Below are 17,827 nucleotides of genomic sequence, written 5' to 3'. Positions count from 1 at the left end.
CCACCCCACGGTTTCAGCCCTGACCCCTCCCCACAGCTGCTCTGGGACTGGCTGTCCCCTGCTGCAGCCCTTGCCATCCTGCACGGCAGGTAGCTCTGGCAGGACCCTGAGCAGGGACCACAGGTGGACCCTCCACATTGCCCACTACCTCGCGTGTCAGGTGCACTCCTGGCCAGTCTACAGTGGTCCTTTCCTGTCCTCCCTGGGGCCCAGCTCTGTCCTTCCTACTCCAGAAGTGACCTGGGCTAATGTCACAGCAGAAGAGCCCATCCATGTCACCAGCCTGCCCTCCCTGACCACGTGCTCAGGGCCCTGGGCCCTGCCTTGCTGGCACCCTGCCCCACCCCAAGGCTCCCTCTTCACTCCAGAGCCCTTCCCACAGCCGTCTTTCCTCTTCACAAAAAGCAGCTGCTGCCAATCCCAACAGCTCCTCCCCACTCGCTAGTCCTGCACCTGCCGCCTCCCAACGCCGTCACCCGCAAACACCCCACCTCAGCACTGTGTGTGGGCTCTGCTGTGGTTGGGTTGTGGTCTGAGCATCCCCAGGCTCCATCTTCCAAAGGTGTGAGGAGGTGAAAACCTGGGGGAAGGGGCTGCCATCCCCCGAAAGCCAGCCCGCCTCAGCCTTGGTAGCCACAGGGGATGACTGAGCTGCTTCCCAGCTGTGAAGTCTGCTAGCTCTGACACCGCAGCACTGGGCCTGGGCCCTGCGTCCTATTAGGGAGGGAGACTGCTCAGCCAGGCCCCAGATGAGGAGCAAAGGGCTGGTCTGTCCCGGTCCTGTGGCCCTCAGCTGCCCAGGGCTGGGGCCACCATGCAGGGCCCAGCAGCACATGGAGGCGGGAAGCCGCCTCAGCCAGGCCAAGAACAGCAGAGGCCACCACTGGCTGCCCCACCCCCAGGCCAGCACAGACACTCACAGTTTACCAAAATGTCTTTATTTACATACATGGAGACCTCCTTGCACACATTCACTGCCCCCACCCAGGGTCAAACTGCAGCTGAACATGCAGCTGTCAGTGACTAAACGGAGGTGGGGCACTGCAGACAGGGTGCTGCCCGAGGGGCCACAGGTATGGAAACAGTGCACACAAGGCTGCTACCCTGTGGCCCCTCCTACAACTGCAGCCAGCAGTCCCTGCTCTGGCAGCAAATGCCCACCCTCGGGCCTGTGCCCAAAGTGTGGGGTCACTGGAGCCCTGCTCTCCCAGCCCCCTAACCCTCACACCCATCTCTGCAAGGGCTGTGAAACTTGCAGAGTGCTGGGCCTCAGTTTGGCAAATGGGTGCTGTGGTGGGCAGTGAAAGTGAGGACCAGCTCTGGGAGGGCAGAGGGCATAGAGGAGGGGCGCCTGCCCACAGGGTCGGGCCCTTGGCCAGCCCTGCTGACTGGCCCGGGAGCCTCCTTCTTGGCTGGCTGGGGCTGTGTCCCCGAGGAGCAGCCCTGCGGAGCCTGAGCCTACAGCCCAGCCGGGGCAGGCATGCTGGGGAGGGGCAGCTCCAGCGCAGGTGTCTCAGCGGCCGGCGCAGGGCTGGGCTTCCGGTGGTCCAGCTGCTCCAGCTTCTCCCCAAGCTGCGAGTAGAGCTCCTTCACAGCCTCTCCGCTCTACGGGCAGAGCCAGGCCACCCCACATTACACACGAGCAGGTCATGGGTGGCAGCGAGCATGCTGCCAAGGCCAGCACTGCACGGCGCTCACAGGCGGCAGCAGGGGTGGGGGCACCAACCTGGCCCGTGGGCTCCAGGGCCTTCTGCAGGGCCTCCAGCTTGGATGGGGCCACCCTGGCATGCAGGTGGAGCAGCAGCCGCAGCACATGCCGCTGTACGTTCTCCTTCCTGGAAAAGGACGCACTGGGCTGGGGTTGGGGTACACACCCCCATCTCCCCAAGGCCCAGCCCACCTGCAGTGAGGACCCCTACAGGCTCCTCCCACTGCCCAGGAGATGGGGCCAAGGCCCCTCACACCTCTCCCAGCTGGGCCTGGGCAGCCCCAGGCTGCAAGGTCCAGAAGGTGGGGCCATCCAGCACCTGCGGCCCACCTGGGTGAGGCAGTAAGGAAAAAGCCTTCAAAGAGGCTGCTGCAGAAATCTTCCAGGGCAAACTCATCAGCCAGGAGGGCCAGGCTCCCGGTGAGCAGGTGGAGGAAGATGTCACTGAAGGCCAGGTCGCCGAAGGTCTCCACTGCAACAACACAGTGGTCAGCCAGGTACCACCCACCCTACTCCCGGCCCAAGGACTCTCGGTGTCTGAGGTCAGACCAGGGCCTGGGGAGTGCACAAGGTGTGCAGGGGGGTGGGTGGCCTGGGACCCTCAATAGAGCAAGACAGACACAGCCAGGGTGCAGGCAGAGATGGGACCTCTGCCGGAGTAGAGTCCAGCAGCTGCCAGAACACAAAGAGAAGCCACAGTTACTGGGGAAATGGAGAATGCGCCAGGGGCAGCGCGGAGTTCTCCAAACACTGTGCAGACAGTTCCCTTGATGAGGACAGAGGACATCTCCAAATCGCGGGCAGGCAGGCAGGGAGGCCACAGCCACCAAGGCAGGTCTGCCAGGAGCACTACATGCCTCGTGTGACACCTGGTGTCGTTTGCAGGAAGGGGAAGGGATGGAAGACCCCACAGCTGTGCCCCTCACAAGGGACAGGGACAGTGAACACAGACACTGCTACTGAAACACCTGCAAGAATTTCCTGAGGGTAGACCCTGCTGATGCCACCTGACACTGGGATGGCTGGACATTTCAGGAGCCCCAGGGTCCTACAGAGCTACTGCCAACTACCTGAGTCTCGGCCGATTCCCTCAACTGACTCCAAATCACCCCAGACTGAGCCAGCAGCAGGAAGCATGGCAGAGGGAAGGCAGCGCACAAGTGCTGGTGCGCCACCTCCACAGTGCCACTGAGGCCGCCAAGGAGAAGCAGCCAGGCCAGCACCTGCCCTGAAGGGACCAGCCAGCTGCTGAGGGACTACGGTCCGCGGTGGGTCCTGAGAAGCCCCTTCCTCCACAGGGTGCCTGCTAAACTGTTCAGGGCCACGTGGCAGTGTCAGCTTCCCAGGTCACACACTGCACGGACCGGGGCCGGCACACAGAGGACCTCACACAGTATGCTCCCAGCTTTCCATCTGCTCAGCGTGCCACGATCAGAAATCAAACAAAACTCAAAAAAAAAAAAACACAAAAAAACCCTACAAAACCCCAAATACAGTTTATGAACATTGGAGTTGTGAACTTTCACAGATACAAACAGACCTCAAATTATGAACATCTGTAGATGTGAACAAGTAGAGGAAGCAGCTAAGTATCTGCCGGATACCATCACGGCTGTGCTGCTGCTGAGTGCTTACTGTACACTGCACACGCACAGTGTATTGTGTGTTTGGTTTTTTATACTTTGCATTGTATATTTGTGTCAAAGGTGTGTCAGACTCACTTTGTCAGACTTATGAACAAATCCAACCTACATCCTCCCAGAACAGAACCTGTTCATAGCTCAGGGACTTACTATAAATAAAAGAAAATTCAAGCCAGGGATACAGCTCAGTAGCAAAGCACCTGCCTGGCAAGCGCAAGGTCCTGAGTTTGATTCCCCGTTTAAAAAAAAAAAAAACTGGATTTAAAGAAAATTCAGAAAATCTACGTCCATTCTTAGTAGAATCCACTCAAACATAAAAACAAGCTCTTAAAACCCAGCCTGGTGGCGCATGCCTGTAATCCCAGCACTTGGGAGGCTGAGGCAAGAAGATCACTACAAGCTTGAGACCAGCCTAGGCTACAAAGCAAGCTCAAGGCCAGCCTGAACTACAAAGCGAGACCCTGCCTCAAAAAGACAAAAAAAATCTCTTCCTGAGCAGGACTGAAGTGACTCCTGCTACCCAGGGAGCCACAGGTTTGGAGACACTGATGCCTGCCAAGGAAAGACAGGAAGCAACAAACGAATACAGAGAAAGCAAGGCAGATCAAGGTCATGTCTAACCACACTCCTGGGTCCCAAAGCGGAAGCAGGCCCCAACCCCTTAAAGTCCCCATGCCCCCAGGAGCCAGAGAGCATGTGGAATGCAGCTGGAGGGTGGCCAAGGACAAACTAACACCCACAGAGGGCTTCCTCCACACAGAAAGCTAGAACAGACACAACGTGCTTGGCCTGACATACGCACAACCCTGATGGCTCAAGGGAGCAGAAGCCAGGGCCTGTCACTTGCTGACACAGATGTTCCCGAGGCCATCTCTCCCTGACAGGGTCCATGGGACCCCTCTGCTTCTTCCTGGCTTGACGTTACGACCCATGGCTCTCTCAGTCCTCCATGCACCCACAGCCCGCTCCTTTACCGGTTGGGCACCAGCACCTGCATGTGCTACAGTCCCAAAGCGACAGCCGTACAGAGGCAAAGCAGGCCCTTCCTCCTGGAACCTGCAGACCCAGGCCTCCCAGGAAAAACAGCTCCACAGCTGGAGGGCAGGCCAGGGCACTGAGGCCTGCACCACAACGCACTCACCCAGCCCGGGGAGCAGGCGCAGCAGCGCGTTCTTGTTCCTCTGTTTGGTGATGTGCAGAACGTAGTACAGCCCTACCTCGCAGGCCATGCGCTGTTCCTGCAGAAACCTGGGCCAGGACGGAATGCAGGCCGTGGTGAGCCCTGCCCACTGTGCCAACCCAGGCCCTCCCACTGCGGCTCCCGGGCCCCACTTGGTAAAGCTTTCAGGAAGTGTGTTGGGGTACATGACGGGCGCTTTCTCCTCAGCTGGAAGCTTCTGGTCCACATTGAATGTGTAGTCATCCACCACGAAGGACATGAGCATCGGCAGGAACTTGGTGATGAGCTCCACCTCCTGAGGTTGGGAAGCCCCTGAGCCTGTGCCCACCTGCACAGGGCCGCCCCCTCGCACTCCCTCCAGACACTCTGGCCTGAGATCCTACCCAGACTGTGTCCCTGAGCCCCCACCTGGCACCATCATATGTCCAGGCTGTCTACCGAGACACCCCAAATACCCAAGGGGGTGTTTTCCAGAAGGCAGGCTCCAGGGTGACACTGTGGGACCAGAGGGCCCTGCCTTGCCACCCCTCAAGGAGCAGAGTATGCGCAGCCCAGATTTGGATCTGTACCATCTTCGGCTCCTTGAAGACCTGGCTGTCAATCAGGTCCCACGCCCCCTGGCCCAGCGCCAGCAGCCTGAGTAGTAGCAGGAGGTCAGGGCTGTCCTGTGGGGAAACAGAGATCTCAACAGCCCACTGGGGCTGGGCCATCACTGACCTGTGTACCACGCAGCTGGGAATCCACTGTGCCTGGGATGGACGCCAGGGCTCCCAATCCCAGCCCCCATGTACCCCCAGCCTGTACTCACCCTGGGCAGCATCTCCTGACTGACCAGCTCCTGCAGATGCCTGATGGTGCTCAGCGACAGTGTGTTAATGGCGAAGGGGTCACAAAGGATCATGGACAGGTCCCTGGAAGAACAGCTCTTGGCATTAGCTGCGGAGCCTGTCCCACCCTGTCACTAAACCCTATTGCATTAATATTATCCCCAGTTATTGTGGGCTGATCAGGCCTGCAATCTCCCAAATGAGTGGACGGCAAAGGCTTAAATAAATGAGACAAATGCAATGATTTCAGGGCTCTGGGAGGATCCTAGCCCTCTCACAAAATTTGAGATTCTAGGGTTTTAGACTAAGAACTTCTCTGGGTAGCCTGTATTTATTAGGTTTTCAAAGAAAGGAGGGGATACTGAAGAAAATGCAGGAATCTGGGCAGGACTTGGGAATGTTGTTAAGGACTTCTCCAAGTAATACATTATGTTAATTTAGGAGAACTATGCTATCTCCATGAAGGCCTTCACTATAGAAGTGGGTAGTCTGCAGCTACAGTCTCCTTTTAGTTAAGTGGGACTGGCACCAAATGTCCTCACCTGTGGCCTTGTCCTTTGAGGCGTCCCAACTTCACAGGCCAATATAGGCCTCAGCAGGGACCAGTGACTCATAGAGGTTCACTTACTATAAGTGCACTGCCCATCTCTGGACAAGGGGTCTAGGCCTTGGGCAAACACACATAAACATAAAAACCCAGGGCTGGGGATACAGCTCAGTGGCACAAGTGCCTATCTGGCAAGCACAAGGTAATGAGTTCAATTCCTGGTACCAAAAAAAAAAAAAAAAAACATAAAAAGCCGACTGGTAGGAGGCTGGGTATTTAGCTCAGAGGCACAGCGCCTGCCTGGCAAGCGCAAGGTCGTGAGTTCGATTCCTGGTATCGGAAAACAAACAAAAAAAAAAGCCGATTGGTTGATAGTAAATCCTGCTCAGAGCTGCTTCACAGTGGTCTCCATTAGCACCCTGCATGCCCAGCTCAAGGGCAGCTAAGCACTAGGGAATGGACATTGCCAGGCCTCAAGGAATGGACCCTGGAAGCAGCCTCCTCCATAGAGCAGGCAGATTTGATGTCTAGATATCTGTCACCAAAAAGCTTAAGGATCACAATTTATCCTTAACCAACTCAAAGATCTTTCCAACTGGAGTTAGGAAGTTACATATACATATGGTCAGGCTTTGGTTCTGAAAACCAGGCCCAGATTCTAATAATGCTGGCTCCGAGCCCTGGCAGGGCTACACCCCAGGGAGTTCACACACCAGGAGCCAGGTCAGGGTCCCTAGACTACCCCTCAGCTCAGAGCCGGTTCCCTACACTGCGGACACCAAGGAGCTGTGACCCCACACTCCACAGTCATAGGGTCCCTCTGCTACCACACTCTCCCAGAGCACCCCAGAATACGGCCCTGAGGGCTGGGCCAATTCTCACCCCAGGACCTGCTCCTGCCCCTTCTTCACTCCATCAAGAAATCCCTGTAGCTCCCGGGCTCTCTTGCTGTCCACAAACCGCTCTCGGATGCAGGCGTCCAGGCACCATGTAAACTGCAGCAAGAGGCACAGAGTCAGGCAAAGTCTAGGCCCCCGAGGACACCCTCTCCACTCACTCCAGTGCCCAGAAGCCCTGACAGCCACAGGCCAGTGGGTGGCAGAGATGAAGGCAGCCATGCCACACCCCAGAGCCCCAGCCAGCCCAGGCCCAGACCCTGAGCACCCCAGAGAGAAAAGGAAGATGGCAGCACCAAGGGCCACACTGGCCCAGAGGTCTACCAGGCAGGGTCAGGCCAAGGTCACCATCTGCCTTGTCACTTGTCCACCACACACTGACAAGTAAACCCAGTGCCAGTCCCCCCATGTCCAGAAGACATGGTACAGGCAGAAGGTGCCTCTGAGCCTTTGTGGGGCTGCGGGGTCTCAGGAAGCAGGGGCGCCCTCCCCAGGGCAAAAGCTGCGAAGTCAAGGCAGCACCAGGAGGAAGACCCATCTCCTCGCAGCCCATGCATGAGCACTGCAGCCCGCCTGACAGCAAGGCATGGGACAGCGTGGGATGTGAGCCGCTGCCACCCCTTCTCAGAGCACCCTGGTGCTTGCAGCAGCTGAGGACGGGAGCTGGAACAGGGCCTGCACCGGCCAGGACAGAGGGAGGGTTGGGGCCAGTCGGGGTGCAGCAAGGCCAAGGTGGCTCAGAGAACCCCTAGTGGGGTCAGCTGCTGCACAGACAGCAGAGCTCAAGAGGTGGGCTTGGCACGCACACCTTGTGGCAGGGGTCCACGGTGCAGATGTCGCCCACGTCGAGGTCATGCAGAGACATGAGCAGCTCTGCCCGCAGCGTGCAGTAGTGCACGTTCCTGGTCCGCAAGAAGAGCGTGCGCAGGAACTGCAGCACCATGTCATACAGCTTCACGTTCTTTCCCACCATCTGCGTCAGTTTCTGCACCACCTGGGGAAACAGTGCATGCAGCCCGACGGAGCCACACGACAGTGATGGGGACCCAAGCCCAGGCCCAGCCCTGCCCGTCCAGACAGCTGTCCCCTGGGCTTGTGTCCCCATCACCTCCCCTAGGGACACAATACTAGTGACGCCCCCACGTCCAGAGCATAAGCATCACTGACCAGGGCTCTCCTACCCTCACTGCAGGCAGCACAGCCACCAGACATGGGGCTCAGGCCAGAGTTCGGCCGGTTCACAGGCACCTGCCGCAAGGCCGCAGCCAACACAAGCTTCCTTGGCCACTAACTGGCCACAGCTAGCTGGCCTCGGGCCCTGGTGTGAGGAGATGCTTGAGGCAAGCTCAAGGTAGTGGGTGTCACAGAAAGCCCAAGGCACAGGCTGCCCTCAGGTAGCAGCTACCAAGTCCCTGGTCCAGTGGTCACCCTCAGGACCCCTGCACAGTGCCCGCTACTCAGGTCTGCTCTCAGGGACACTGCAGGTGACACCAACCTGTGCCCATGGCCCACAGAGCTCCCAGCCACCCACCTGGGAATTGGGTACCTCCGACAATGACGGTGGACAACCTGGACCACAGCCCTAACCACATCATACATGAAGCAAAAGGAGGAGGCAGTTCAAGGCTCCTGATCACAGGACAAAGAGGGACAGAAACCAGGGACCCACCCAGCTGCCCCCTACACACAGACCACGGGCAGGTGTTGGCCTGCCTCCCTCCCCCCTACCACAGCACTGCAGTATCATGGAGCACTGAGGACATACTGCAAAGCTTCCAGACATTGGGGCTGGGGATTTAGCTCAGTGGCACAGCCCCTGCCCGGCAAGCACAAGGTCATGAGTTCAATTCCTGGTACTGGAAAAAAAGAAAAACAAAGCTTCCAGACATAGAAAATTACACTGTGGACAAAGCCCAGGAATTCACAGCCCCTCAGAGCTGTCTTCAGAAATGTGCACCAGAGAACATTGAGAAAATCCTTCAATACTTCAAGTCTAAGTCCACCAGCTAAGTAAAGTCTGAGCAAAATAAACAGCAAGTGTGTCTGAACTCTGAAAGCTTTCATCAGTGTTTCTGAGGGGCTGGGGTATAGCTCAGCAGTAGAACAGTTGCCCAGCACAACTGACACCCTGGGTTCCATCCCCAGGTCCCAAAAAACCAAAAAAAAACAACAACAGAAAGGATGTTCCCCAACTAAACAAGAATGAGCCCAAGAAAAGTAAGCTGGGGATGGGAAGAGTGCAGATATACTGAGCAGGAGAGCCTTTGTCTAGCGTATTTGAGGCCCAGGGTTCTAATCTAAGGCCTCAAAAAATTAACAACAAAACAAAAAAAAAAACAAAAAAAAAAAACACAGAACAAGCTAGGAGACACACAAGATACAGTTAACACAAGACATGGGCAAAGAGCAGACGCAGCAAGGCCTGGCACTTCAAGGCAGGAAGTCCGGGAAGGGTATGGAGCTGGGAAAGCTGAGAAAGGGCCAGGACACAGCACCCAGGACAGCTGAAAACCTCAGGAAAACTCCCCAGTGCCCCTACTGTCCAGACAAACAGCACAAACATGGCAAACAGCACAAACATGGAAACATGGCAGCCCATCCAGCCTAGCAGGGAGGGCAAGATGTCCACCGCATCAGACACCAGGGACACCGCACTCCAGCCACGCCAGCAATGAGATGTGACGGAGAGGCAGCCCCACCCAGAAGGGTCGCAAGTCAGGCTGCAGTGATAGCCCGCAACGTGCGGAGCATGGGTACAGCTCGGGGGGCGGGCAGGAGAGTTGGAGGGAGGTGATTTTCTGCTCTTCTGCACATTTTGCTGTTTGTGTGTATAAATACAACTTTTTAGAGAAACCTCATCCTACAACAAGGCAGGACAAGCGAGTCTCACAGACAAAATCAGCTCATCAGGAAAGACAGACAGAGAAAGGCTGGGGTCACAGGAACCCCAAAGCTCACAGAGGCGCAAGCACCCAGTCTGCACGATGAGTGAGATGGGACCAGAGAATTGAAACCAGAGTAAGTGGCACTGGGAAGGGACGGGCAGGATGTGCACCACTCCCCTACGCTGTGGCATGAGCCGATCTGCTCCCCCCAGCCCCCACAGCCCAGAGCCCAGATGGAGCCACCAGCTACATGTGGCTCTTTGGCATTGGCGATGTGGCATCCATACATGCTGTAAGCATGGAAGACTCACCACACTGCAAACTTAGTCACCTTTCAAAGAAAAGCAATACGGCTCAATAAATCATTCACACAAATTATACATCGAAAGACACCCTCTTTCACCTATTAAAGGTATTAAAATAGATCTCATCTACTCTTTTTTTTTTCCAGTATTAGAGATTAAATCCAAGGCCTTCACACCTTCCTACAGAGCTACATCTGTAGCCCTTTTTATACTTTTTACACTGAGACAAGGTCCCACTAACTTGCCTAGGCTAGACTCAAACTTGCAATCCTCCTGCCTCAGCTTGCTGAGTAGCTGGGATCACAGGTGTGTACCACCATACCCAGCTCATCTACTCTTTTTTCCCTCAAGGTGGATCCCAGGAAACTTTGAATGACTTACATACCTCACTTTTTCCTTTCACTAGATGGTACCAAAGTTAGCTAATTAGGTCAGGAGTGGTGGTACAAGCCTATGATCCAGCACTTGAAAGGCTGAGGCAGGAGGATTGCTGCAAATCCAAGGCCAGCCTGGGCTACACAGCAAGACCTTGCCTCACAAAAAAAAAAAAAAAGAAATGAAGTCAGCTAATTAGGAAATCTCAATATAAAAAAAATCAATTACTAAAAAGTTGAGCTTAACACCATTAGTAATAGGTGGAAACTTTCATTCGCTGTGTTCTAAAGCACAAAAAAAATGAAGAATTCAACCACAACCATGTTAACGAATTACTTAGATCTGACAGTACCAGCTTGCTTTCTGAAACAGGATGCAGCTGTCATTTTACACTAAAGGCCTGTCCGTAGATTTTAACCTTGTTCATCTATCACTTCACTAAAAACCAACATACACAACTGGGAAGCAACCAAGCTGTGTAGCCACACACAGGAGCCCACAGTCCAAGAGAACAACTCCCATACTTGCAGGGCAGGAGGCCGCCCAGAAAGGGGCCAGCCTAGCAGCCTCCAAGTGCTCTGCCTTGGGCGCCCTCGGCCCCCTTACCTCACCCTGGCGCCTGGTCTTGGGGGAAGGACTGAAGAAGTTGTGCAGGACCGAGAGCTCCGTGCTGAAGAGTGCGTTCTCCTTCTCCAGTATGTACTGCTTCAGCAGGGGGGAAACCTCATCTCCAAAGAGCGCCTGGTTGTCCTGCCAGATCTGCCGCTTCACCTCCACCGCACAGGCGCGATACAGCTCCTTGTCAGCCATCACCAGCTTCAGCTTCTTCTCAGGAACCTGCGCAACCACCACAGCAGCCTCCTTGGCCTCCCTCAAGGACAGGCCAAGGCCCTCAGCTGGGAAAGCCTCGCCCACCCAAGGGTGCACCAGTACAGATGCCAGGCCCCGGTGGGCACAGACGTGCTTTAATACTCATAGCTCTCCCAGAATTGGCCCCACACCCCAGCAAGTCTCAGGTGTCTATCTCCCAGGCTTGCCTGGGAGGAGCGGCACAGGAAGTCCCAGGGAACAGCACTGGGGCAGGCAGCGCATCAAATCTCCCCTGAGCTAAGCAGCTGCCTGGACCAGTACAGGCTGACTTCGACCAACCAGAGGCAACTGGACAGACAAGCAGGCAGGCTGGCCAAACTGCGGCAGGCCACAGGCGTCCTGGCCTCCCGGGTGAGCCCCAGGGCTCACACCTTTGGCAGATGTTTCATGACGCACATCACCACTGGTTGCAGGGAGGGCATCTTGACCAGGGAAAAGCTCTTCTCCAGCAAGTCTTCCAGCTTCTTGTACCTGGAAAGATTTGTTCAACTGAAAGAAGGGACTCCACAGGCAGGACACCCTGGGAGGAGGCCTCACACACCGTCCTGGGTCACCTCCACGACCTTAAACGCTGCGGGGGCAATCCCAAGGCCGAGAAGCGGCAACACAACGCCCCCACCACCACCTCTCGCAGAATGAGACTTACCTCTCCTCTGCCTTCCCCTCCGAAGCAATGGCCGACACTCGCTCCAGCAACTTGTCCCGCAGCTCATCGAACACCGACTGGTGGAACTCCAGGCGTGGGGTCCCATGCAGGTCCAAGAAGGGCAGAGCCGACTGCAGGGAGGGCAGCAGCACGCCATTCTCCGTCTGAGAAAGCAGAGGCCCAGTGCGGGTGGGTTCTGCTGAGACAAAGCTCAGCCGCAGGTGCCCATATCTGCCTGGGCTCCCAGGGAGCCCCGAATACAGAGCGGCAAGTCCACGGATGTCCCAGCGGCGCCGGAAGCAACTGGGAACTTCAGAATGCACCCCGAGTCCGGCAGTGGGCGCCTGGGTGGAACGTCCCAGCACCTCCCCACAGCGGCAGACAAGCAGCCGCGGACCCACCTGGAATTGCTCGATGGCCTTGAGCGGCTCGGTGCAGTTGGTCAGGGTCTCCTTCAGGTCCTCGCCGTTGGCCACACCCAGGTCCTGCAGCCCGGCGAACATGGCCGAGGCCCCGGCAGCCGCCTGGCTAGGCGCACCATCGCCGCTCCGCTCCCCGGGCGCCGCCGCGGACACTCCTGAAGCCCGCTCCCCCGGACCTCGGGGACCGCCCGAGCCCCGCTCCCCTGCAGCCTCCAGCTCGGCGAGGTCGCGCCCGCAGTGCGGCTCCACACGGCCCCGCACCGCCCACTTCCGCCCCGCACGAGCCGGGGTCCTCCTGCCAACTCACTCCCCTGAAACGCCACCGCCGGGGCGCACAGGTTCCGGGCTGCGGCGCTCTACCCGGAACCGGCAGAGCAACACCGCGTGAAAGGCGGTGCCCAAGCGACGCTCGGGCCGTCGGCGCGGTCCCGCCCACCTCGCAGGTCCGCTGCTTGGGGCCTGGTCAGGTCTCGCGGGAAGGGACGCAGAGCCCACGCTGCCTTAGGGATTTGAAAACTGACATCTTATCCTAGTGAATTCTCTTTATTTTTGGAATCATGAATCCGACTGCTTTCACAACAGCCTCCAGACATTGGGAATATTTTTGCTACGCAAGGAGGCGCGTCGCAGCCCAACAAGTTCCCTGCACCTGGGTCCCGCCAGGTGCTAGGCACAGGTGTGGGACACTGCGTGACCTTAATGCTTCCTGGAACTTGACTTCCTCCAGTTGAACCGAAAAAGCTCATGCCCTAGGCTTGCAGCAAACTAAAGTCTAATGTGCCTTCAGCTGTTCCTGGTGGTGCACGCCTGTAATCCCAGCACTCTGGAGGCTGAGGCAAGAGGATCCCCAAGAGTTCAAGGCCAGCCTGAACTACAGAATCAGACCTTAGCTGGAAAAAAAAAAAAAACAACAATGCTTCCAGGAACACCTGGGCACCTAGCAGATCTGGCCTTTGGGAACACAGCCATGGGCCTCCTCACAGAGGTTTTAGGCTCTCACCATCAGGCTAACCTGTGTGGTCCTCCTTGAGCCAGGTCCAGGCTTCACTGCACCCCTGCCCTTTGCAGGACAGGAAGCTGGGTCCTGTTCCTGAGTGCAGGCGCTGGACCCAGTGTGCAAACCTCCTGTGTCCTCCTCAGGATCGGCCGTATCAACCACCACACCTCTCCCTTTCCTTGTCCCCTTGCTACTAGAGTTTGCTCTGCTAGAAGTTCCTTCTCTTGCTGCCCAGTAAACTCCCCCTCATCCTTGAAAGTGCTCCCTGCACACCTCCTCCAGGAAGCACTCCCTCCTCAGCCCAGCTTTGGATACCCAGGGTACCTGGTGGTACAGCAATAACTCGGACTCCTGTTCCACCTGAGGCCAAGTGCCCAGAGCCAGGGGTCCCAGAGGTGCATCACCACTGCTGCCAGACAAGCTTATCAGCCCAGGTCCCCAGGGCATGGGAGTTTGAACTCAGTTGGGGGCGGTCATGGAGGACACAGGTGCTGGCACCCATTGGCAGCTTGGCCAGGACCTCTGCAGAGCCGAGCTGTGGAGGAGTTGGGGGCTCACAAGTGCAGATAAGGTGCCTTGCAGCGTGGCCCTGGGTAGGAGGGCAGTGGTGATGAAGGGACCTACAGCCAGGCTGCTGCTCCAGACAGGTTAGGGGCCTGATTCGTGAAGGCACAGGGTGTCCCCTGGCTGTGACTTGGCCTGCACAACCTTGGCCAGGATCCTCAGGGCCCAAGCTGGATGTACAGGTCAAGGCCCCAGGAAACGTGGTCTGTCCTTGGCAAGCTGGTCCTCTGGGCCCTCCCTGGTGGCTGGGCAGGCCAGCTCTGCCCTGACCCTCATGCCAGCAGCACCTGACCCGAGCATTAGGTCCTGGGCCCTGCAAGCAGCATGACCCTCAAGTAGATGGGCAGCCGGCCCAGTCCCCTGGGGTAGCATGGCCAGGAAGAAGTGTCTCCCACAGCCTCCCTTGTCCCAGGCCAGGACCCCTAGAGGAAAGCACTCCCTGCAGGTCAGCCAAGTGGAAACCCAGGTGAGGAAAACGAGAAACGACAGGGAAGCAGCAGCCACATCTTCAGCACAGCCCACTGGGCAGGGGACAGCAGCCAGGCACACACGGAGTTCAAGAACCGACTGCATCTCGGTAGAGCAAGGGGTGGGCAGGTGAGGACCCTGGGCTGGGCTCTCCTTGCCTGTCCACAGCAGCATTCCCAGGGGGTGGATGGGTGAGGGTCCAGAGGGCGGCCTGGGAGAGCCCCAGGGAAACCAGGGATCCACTCGGCGATCAGCAGGGCGGGCCCTAGAGCGCGCAGAAGGGGCCCGTGTCGTGGCGCTTGGGCCTGCGCGCGCCCTGAATGACCACCCTGGGCGCGGAGGGGAAGCGCGCTTCGTAGGAGTCCTCCACGTGGTAGGCGGCCGGACCGGGTGTGCAGGCTGCAGAGAGAGGGAGCTGGGAGCTCAAGGGCGCCAGCCGCCCGGCCCGCACCAACCCCGCCCCACCCGTGCGCACAGCCCGCCGACCCCGCCCTCCTTACAGGCCCGCAGCCAGGCAGCGAAGGCGGGTGAGCGGCTCATGGAGAAGGCGGGCGGGCGCTGGCGCTGCAGGCGGAACCCGGCGCGGACGTCGTAGGCGAAGGGGCCTGGGGGCTGCTCGCCGGGGGTCCGCGGGGGACCCTGCAGCAGGGAGCGCGCGCGGGGGCTCCGGACACGGGGCCGACCTGGGCGCTTGCGGCCAGCGAAGCTAAAAGCAGGGCCGGTGGGAAGGCTGGACGGCACGTGGTCTGCGGGCGACGGCCACTGCGGGCGGAGGCAGGGCTACAGGGGCTCCGGCCTGCACGCCCCGGCCCTGCCTACTTGGCCCCCCAGCCCACCGCCTGTCTCCCCACCCCGCCTCACCCTGCGTACCCCTGGGCCCCCTCGCTGTACACCACACCCCAGGGCCCTCCCCTTGCGGCCCAGACTGGGCCCCTCCGCTCCCCAGCTTCTCCTCCCCAACCTGGCGCTCGCTCTTGAAGTCCACCTTCAGCGTGAAGGGGCTCTCGCTCTGCAGCCACGCGCTGTGCCACGCCCTGCGGCCGCCGCCATCTGCGGGTCAGGGGTGTCAGTGGAACCCCCCCCCCCAAGAGAGCCCTTCCGGATGAGGCAGGGACGCACCTGGGCCTGGGTGCCTGCGGCCGATGCTGTAGTGGGGGTGCGGGGAGCTCTCCCGAACGAAGGTGCTGGGAGAGTACTCGGCAGGGCCAGGCACGGCGGGGTCGGCCAGGAGCGGGGGTCGCTGGTCCAGCACTGGAGTGGGCGGTAGAGCTGTGGGTCCAGCGCCCCCAGGCTGCCCCCCACCTCCTCCCACACGGCTAAGGGTGCAGCCAGGACCCTCACTCACGCAGCCCTCGCTGGGTCCGGGTACAGGTGGGCGGGCATTCCTGGGGGGAGCCCACACCTGACCTCCCACCGACGGGGGTCCCCTTCCTGCTGGTGGGCCGCATCTCACCCGCGCCCCAGGACAACAGGGCCTCCTCGGGCCTACAGAAAGACAGGGTGTCCACACATCCACCTTGCTGGGCCAGTGCCGACCCCACCCCCCATGCCTCCTGAAGTTACCTTTTCTGTCTCAGGGGGCCATGCGTCCAGTGTTTGCCCCCATTGATATAAAAGTTGGCCAGGAATTTCACAGCCTTCTGGTCAAAGTTCATACCCAGGGTTGGGCTGTCTTCCCCGAGGCCACTTTGGGGCTCTATGACCTCACTGGCAGGTCACCCTCTTGGTTGCCAAGAGCTCCCTAGGGAAGGAGCACTGTCCAGCTCCACAGGAACTCCCCCAGCCTGCCTGGTGGGTCACCTGAGTCAACAGCACCCTTAACCGGCCCGTGATGCCTGGTCCAGCCTCCTTCCTCATCCCCGCCCTCTCTTCTGTCCTCTGGGTACCCTGGGCTCCACACTAGCAGGCCTTGGGAGGTCTGAGGTGCTGGCTGAGGGTGGGTGGGTGGACAGGGGAGCAGGACCCCATATTTTCCAAGCACTGCAGGATGCCCCATGGGGGAGAGGAAGTAAGAGGGGACCAGGAAGGCTGCCTGGAAGAGGAGCTGGAGCAGCTGCCCAGCAGGAAACCCAGGCATGGGAAAGCAGAGCAGGGCAGCCCTGGCTCTGGAACTGGCCCGACCCCCAGGGTGGGGTGTGAGGGCCTGTCCTGTCTAGGGCAGGAGGCCAGAAGGACTGCAGAGGGCACAGCGGATGAACTGGGCTGCCCAGCTGAGCGACACAGGAGTGACAAGCTGGAGGCAGCAAGAGCCCATCTGGGCACAGGCTCTCACAGAGTGGGCTGTGGCACTGACTGCGTGGCTGTCCTGGGCCCCAGCGCTCCCAGTCACAGAGCCTCCTCCACTAACGCGTTCCTGTCACCCTTAGTTATTGCCAGCTGATCAGCCTGCAATCTCCCAAACGAGTGGATGGCGAAGGCTAAATAAATGAGTCAAGTGGTGTGATTTCAGGGCTCCAGGAGGACCAAACCCTGTAACGGAATTCGAGTTTCTCTAGGGGCTGAGACACAGATCTTCTCTGGGCGCCCGTATTTATTCAAACGAAGGGAATGCTGAAGAAAGGTGGACCCACTCAAGGGCGTCTCCAAGAAGACACTGTGTTCAGGAGAGCAGTGTAATCTCCAGGAGGGTCTCCACCCCGAGGGAGAGGCCTGCGGCTAGTCTTTACCTAGTTGGGGTTGGAGCCAGGTGTCCTTGGCTGTGGCCTTGTCTTGTCCTTTGAGGCTTCATGGCCTCACTCACCACCACAGGCCTCAGCCGGGACCAGTGACTCAGAGGTTCATTTACTATGAGTCTGACACCCATCACCAGACAAGGGGCCCAGGCCTTGGACAGACTCACAAGTGAGCCTGAGCAAAAAAAAAAAAAACAAGTGAGCATAGAAGCCAATTGGTTAATTTAAGTCCAGCTCAGAGCCGCCTCCTCGTGGTCTCCATCACCCACCCTATTCTTCCTCTCTGGAGCCCTCTTTTCCAGCAGCACTGCTGCTGGGCATGGAGGGGTGAAAATGCCTTTGATTTGGGGAGGGCGCCCTGAGTCCCACAGGACCTTGAGCTTAATTGGCAGTGGCTGCAAATGTAACTGCTGTGGGATGTGTCCTTGTCCAGTCCCCATAGCGAACACTGCATGTGGTCCCTGCCAGGTATCCTGAAGACTAGTCCTAGGCAGAGGCAGTGTCCTGTGTGGACCTGGTTCCCAAGGGAATACTGTGCTTCCAACGGTGGCTCCGGCCAGTCTGGCCATTTGCTCAGTCTTTATTTGGTCCACTTTCAACCTTACCTTTATGCACTTAGTGGCTGTTTTTTTTTTCCCCCTTAGGACATTTATATTATGCTTTTTTTTTTTTGAGACAAGTTCTCACTATGCAGTTCAGGCTGCCCTTGAGCTCACTTTGTAGCCCATACTGGTCTTGAACTTGCAATAATCCTCCTGCCTCAGCCTCCAGAGTTCTGGGATCAGAAGCATGCGCAACCAGGCCTGGCTTTTTTTGCTTTTT

General features: G+C 58.2%; 3 protein-coding genes across 3 annotated transcripts in view; 1 reads left to right on the top strand and 2 right to left on the bottom strand.

Annotated features, from left to right (window-relative positions):
* Positions 1 to 919: 919 nt before the first annotated feature.
* Positions 920 to 13,748, bottom strand: Nelfb (negative elongation factor complex member B). Its single transcript, XM_005408612.2, has 15 exons — positions 13,626 to 13,748; positions 12,741 to 12,804; positions 12,284 to 12,606; positions 11,883 to 12,046; positions 11,608 to 11,707; positions 10,973 to 11,203; positions 7,610 to 7,795; positions 6,788 to 6,900; positions 5,340 to 5,442; positions 5,101 to 5,196; positions 4,684 to 4,826; positions 4,493 to 4,599; positions 2,039 to 2,180; positions 1,727 to 1,835; positions 920 to 1,605 (listed from the first exon to the last, which is right to left on the bottom strand). The coding sequence occupies exons 1-15, from the start codon at positions 13,746 to 13,748 to the stop codon at positions 1,459 to 1,461; spliced, it is 2,151 nt and encodes a 716-aa protein (XP_005408669.2). The 3' UTR covers positions 920 to 1,458.
* Positions 13,749 to 14,355: 607 nt separating this feature from the next.
* Positions 14,356 to 16,077, bottom strand: LOC102012464 (chromosome unknown open reading frame, human C9orf173). The gene is made up of 6 exons (XM_005408611.2): positions 15,897 to 16,077; positions 15,679 to 15,818; positions 15,453 to 15,584; positions 15,295 to 15,383; positions 14,834 to 15,095; positions 14,356 to 14,732 (listed from the first exon to the last, which is right to left on the bottom strand). The coding sequence occupies exons 1-6, from the start codon at positions 15,986 to 15,988 to the stop codon at positions 14,599 to 14,601; spliced, it is 849 nt and encodes a 282-aa protein (XP_005408668.1). The 5' UTR covers positions 15,989 to 16,077; the 3' UTR covers positions 14,356 to 14,598.
* A 1-nt stretch (position 16,078) lies between these two features.
* The window catches only part of Fam166a (family with sequence similarity 166, member A), a 6,621-nt gene continuing 4,872 nt past the window's right edge, over positions 16,079 to 17,827 (top strand). The window contains exon 1 of the mRNA XM_005408608.2: positions 16,079 to 16,124. The gene's annotated coding sequence lies outside the window, so the exon portion shown is untranslated. The remainder of the gene's footprint in view (positions 16,125 to 17,827) is intronic.

The sequence above is a fragment of the Chinchilla lanigera genome, unplaced genomic scaffold, assembly GCF_000276665.1.
Source record: "Chinchilla lanigera isolate Chin_1 unplaced genomic scaffold, ChiLan1.0 scaffold00112, whole genome shotgun sequence".
Taxonomy (NCBI): Eukaryota; Metazoa; Chordata; class Mammalia; order Rodentia; family Chinchillidae; genus Chinchilla; species Chinchilla lanigera.
This window is presented reverse-complemented; position numbering and strand designations above follow the sequence as displayed.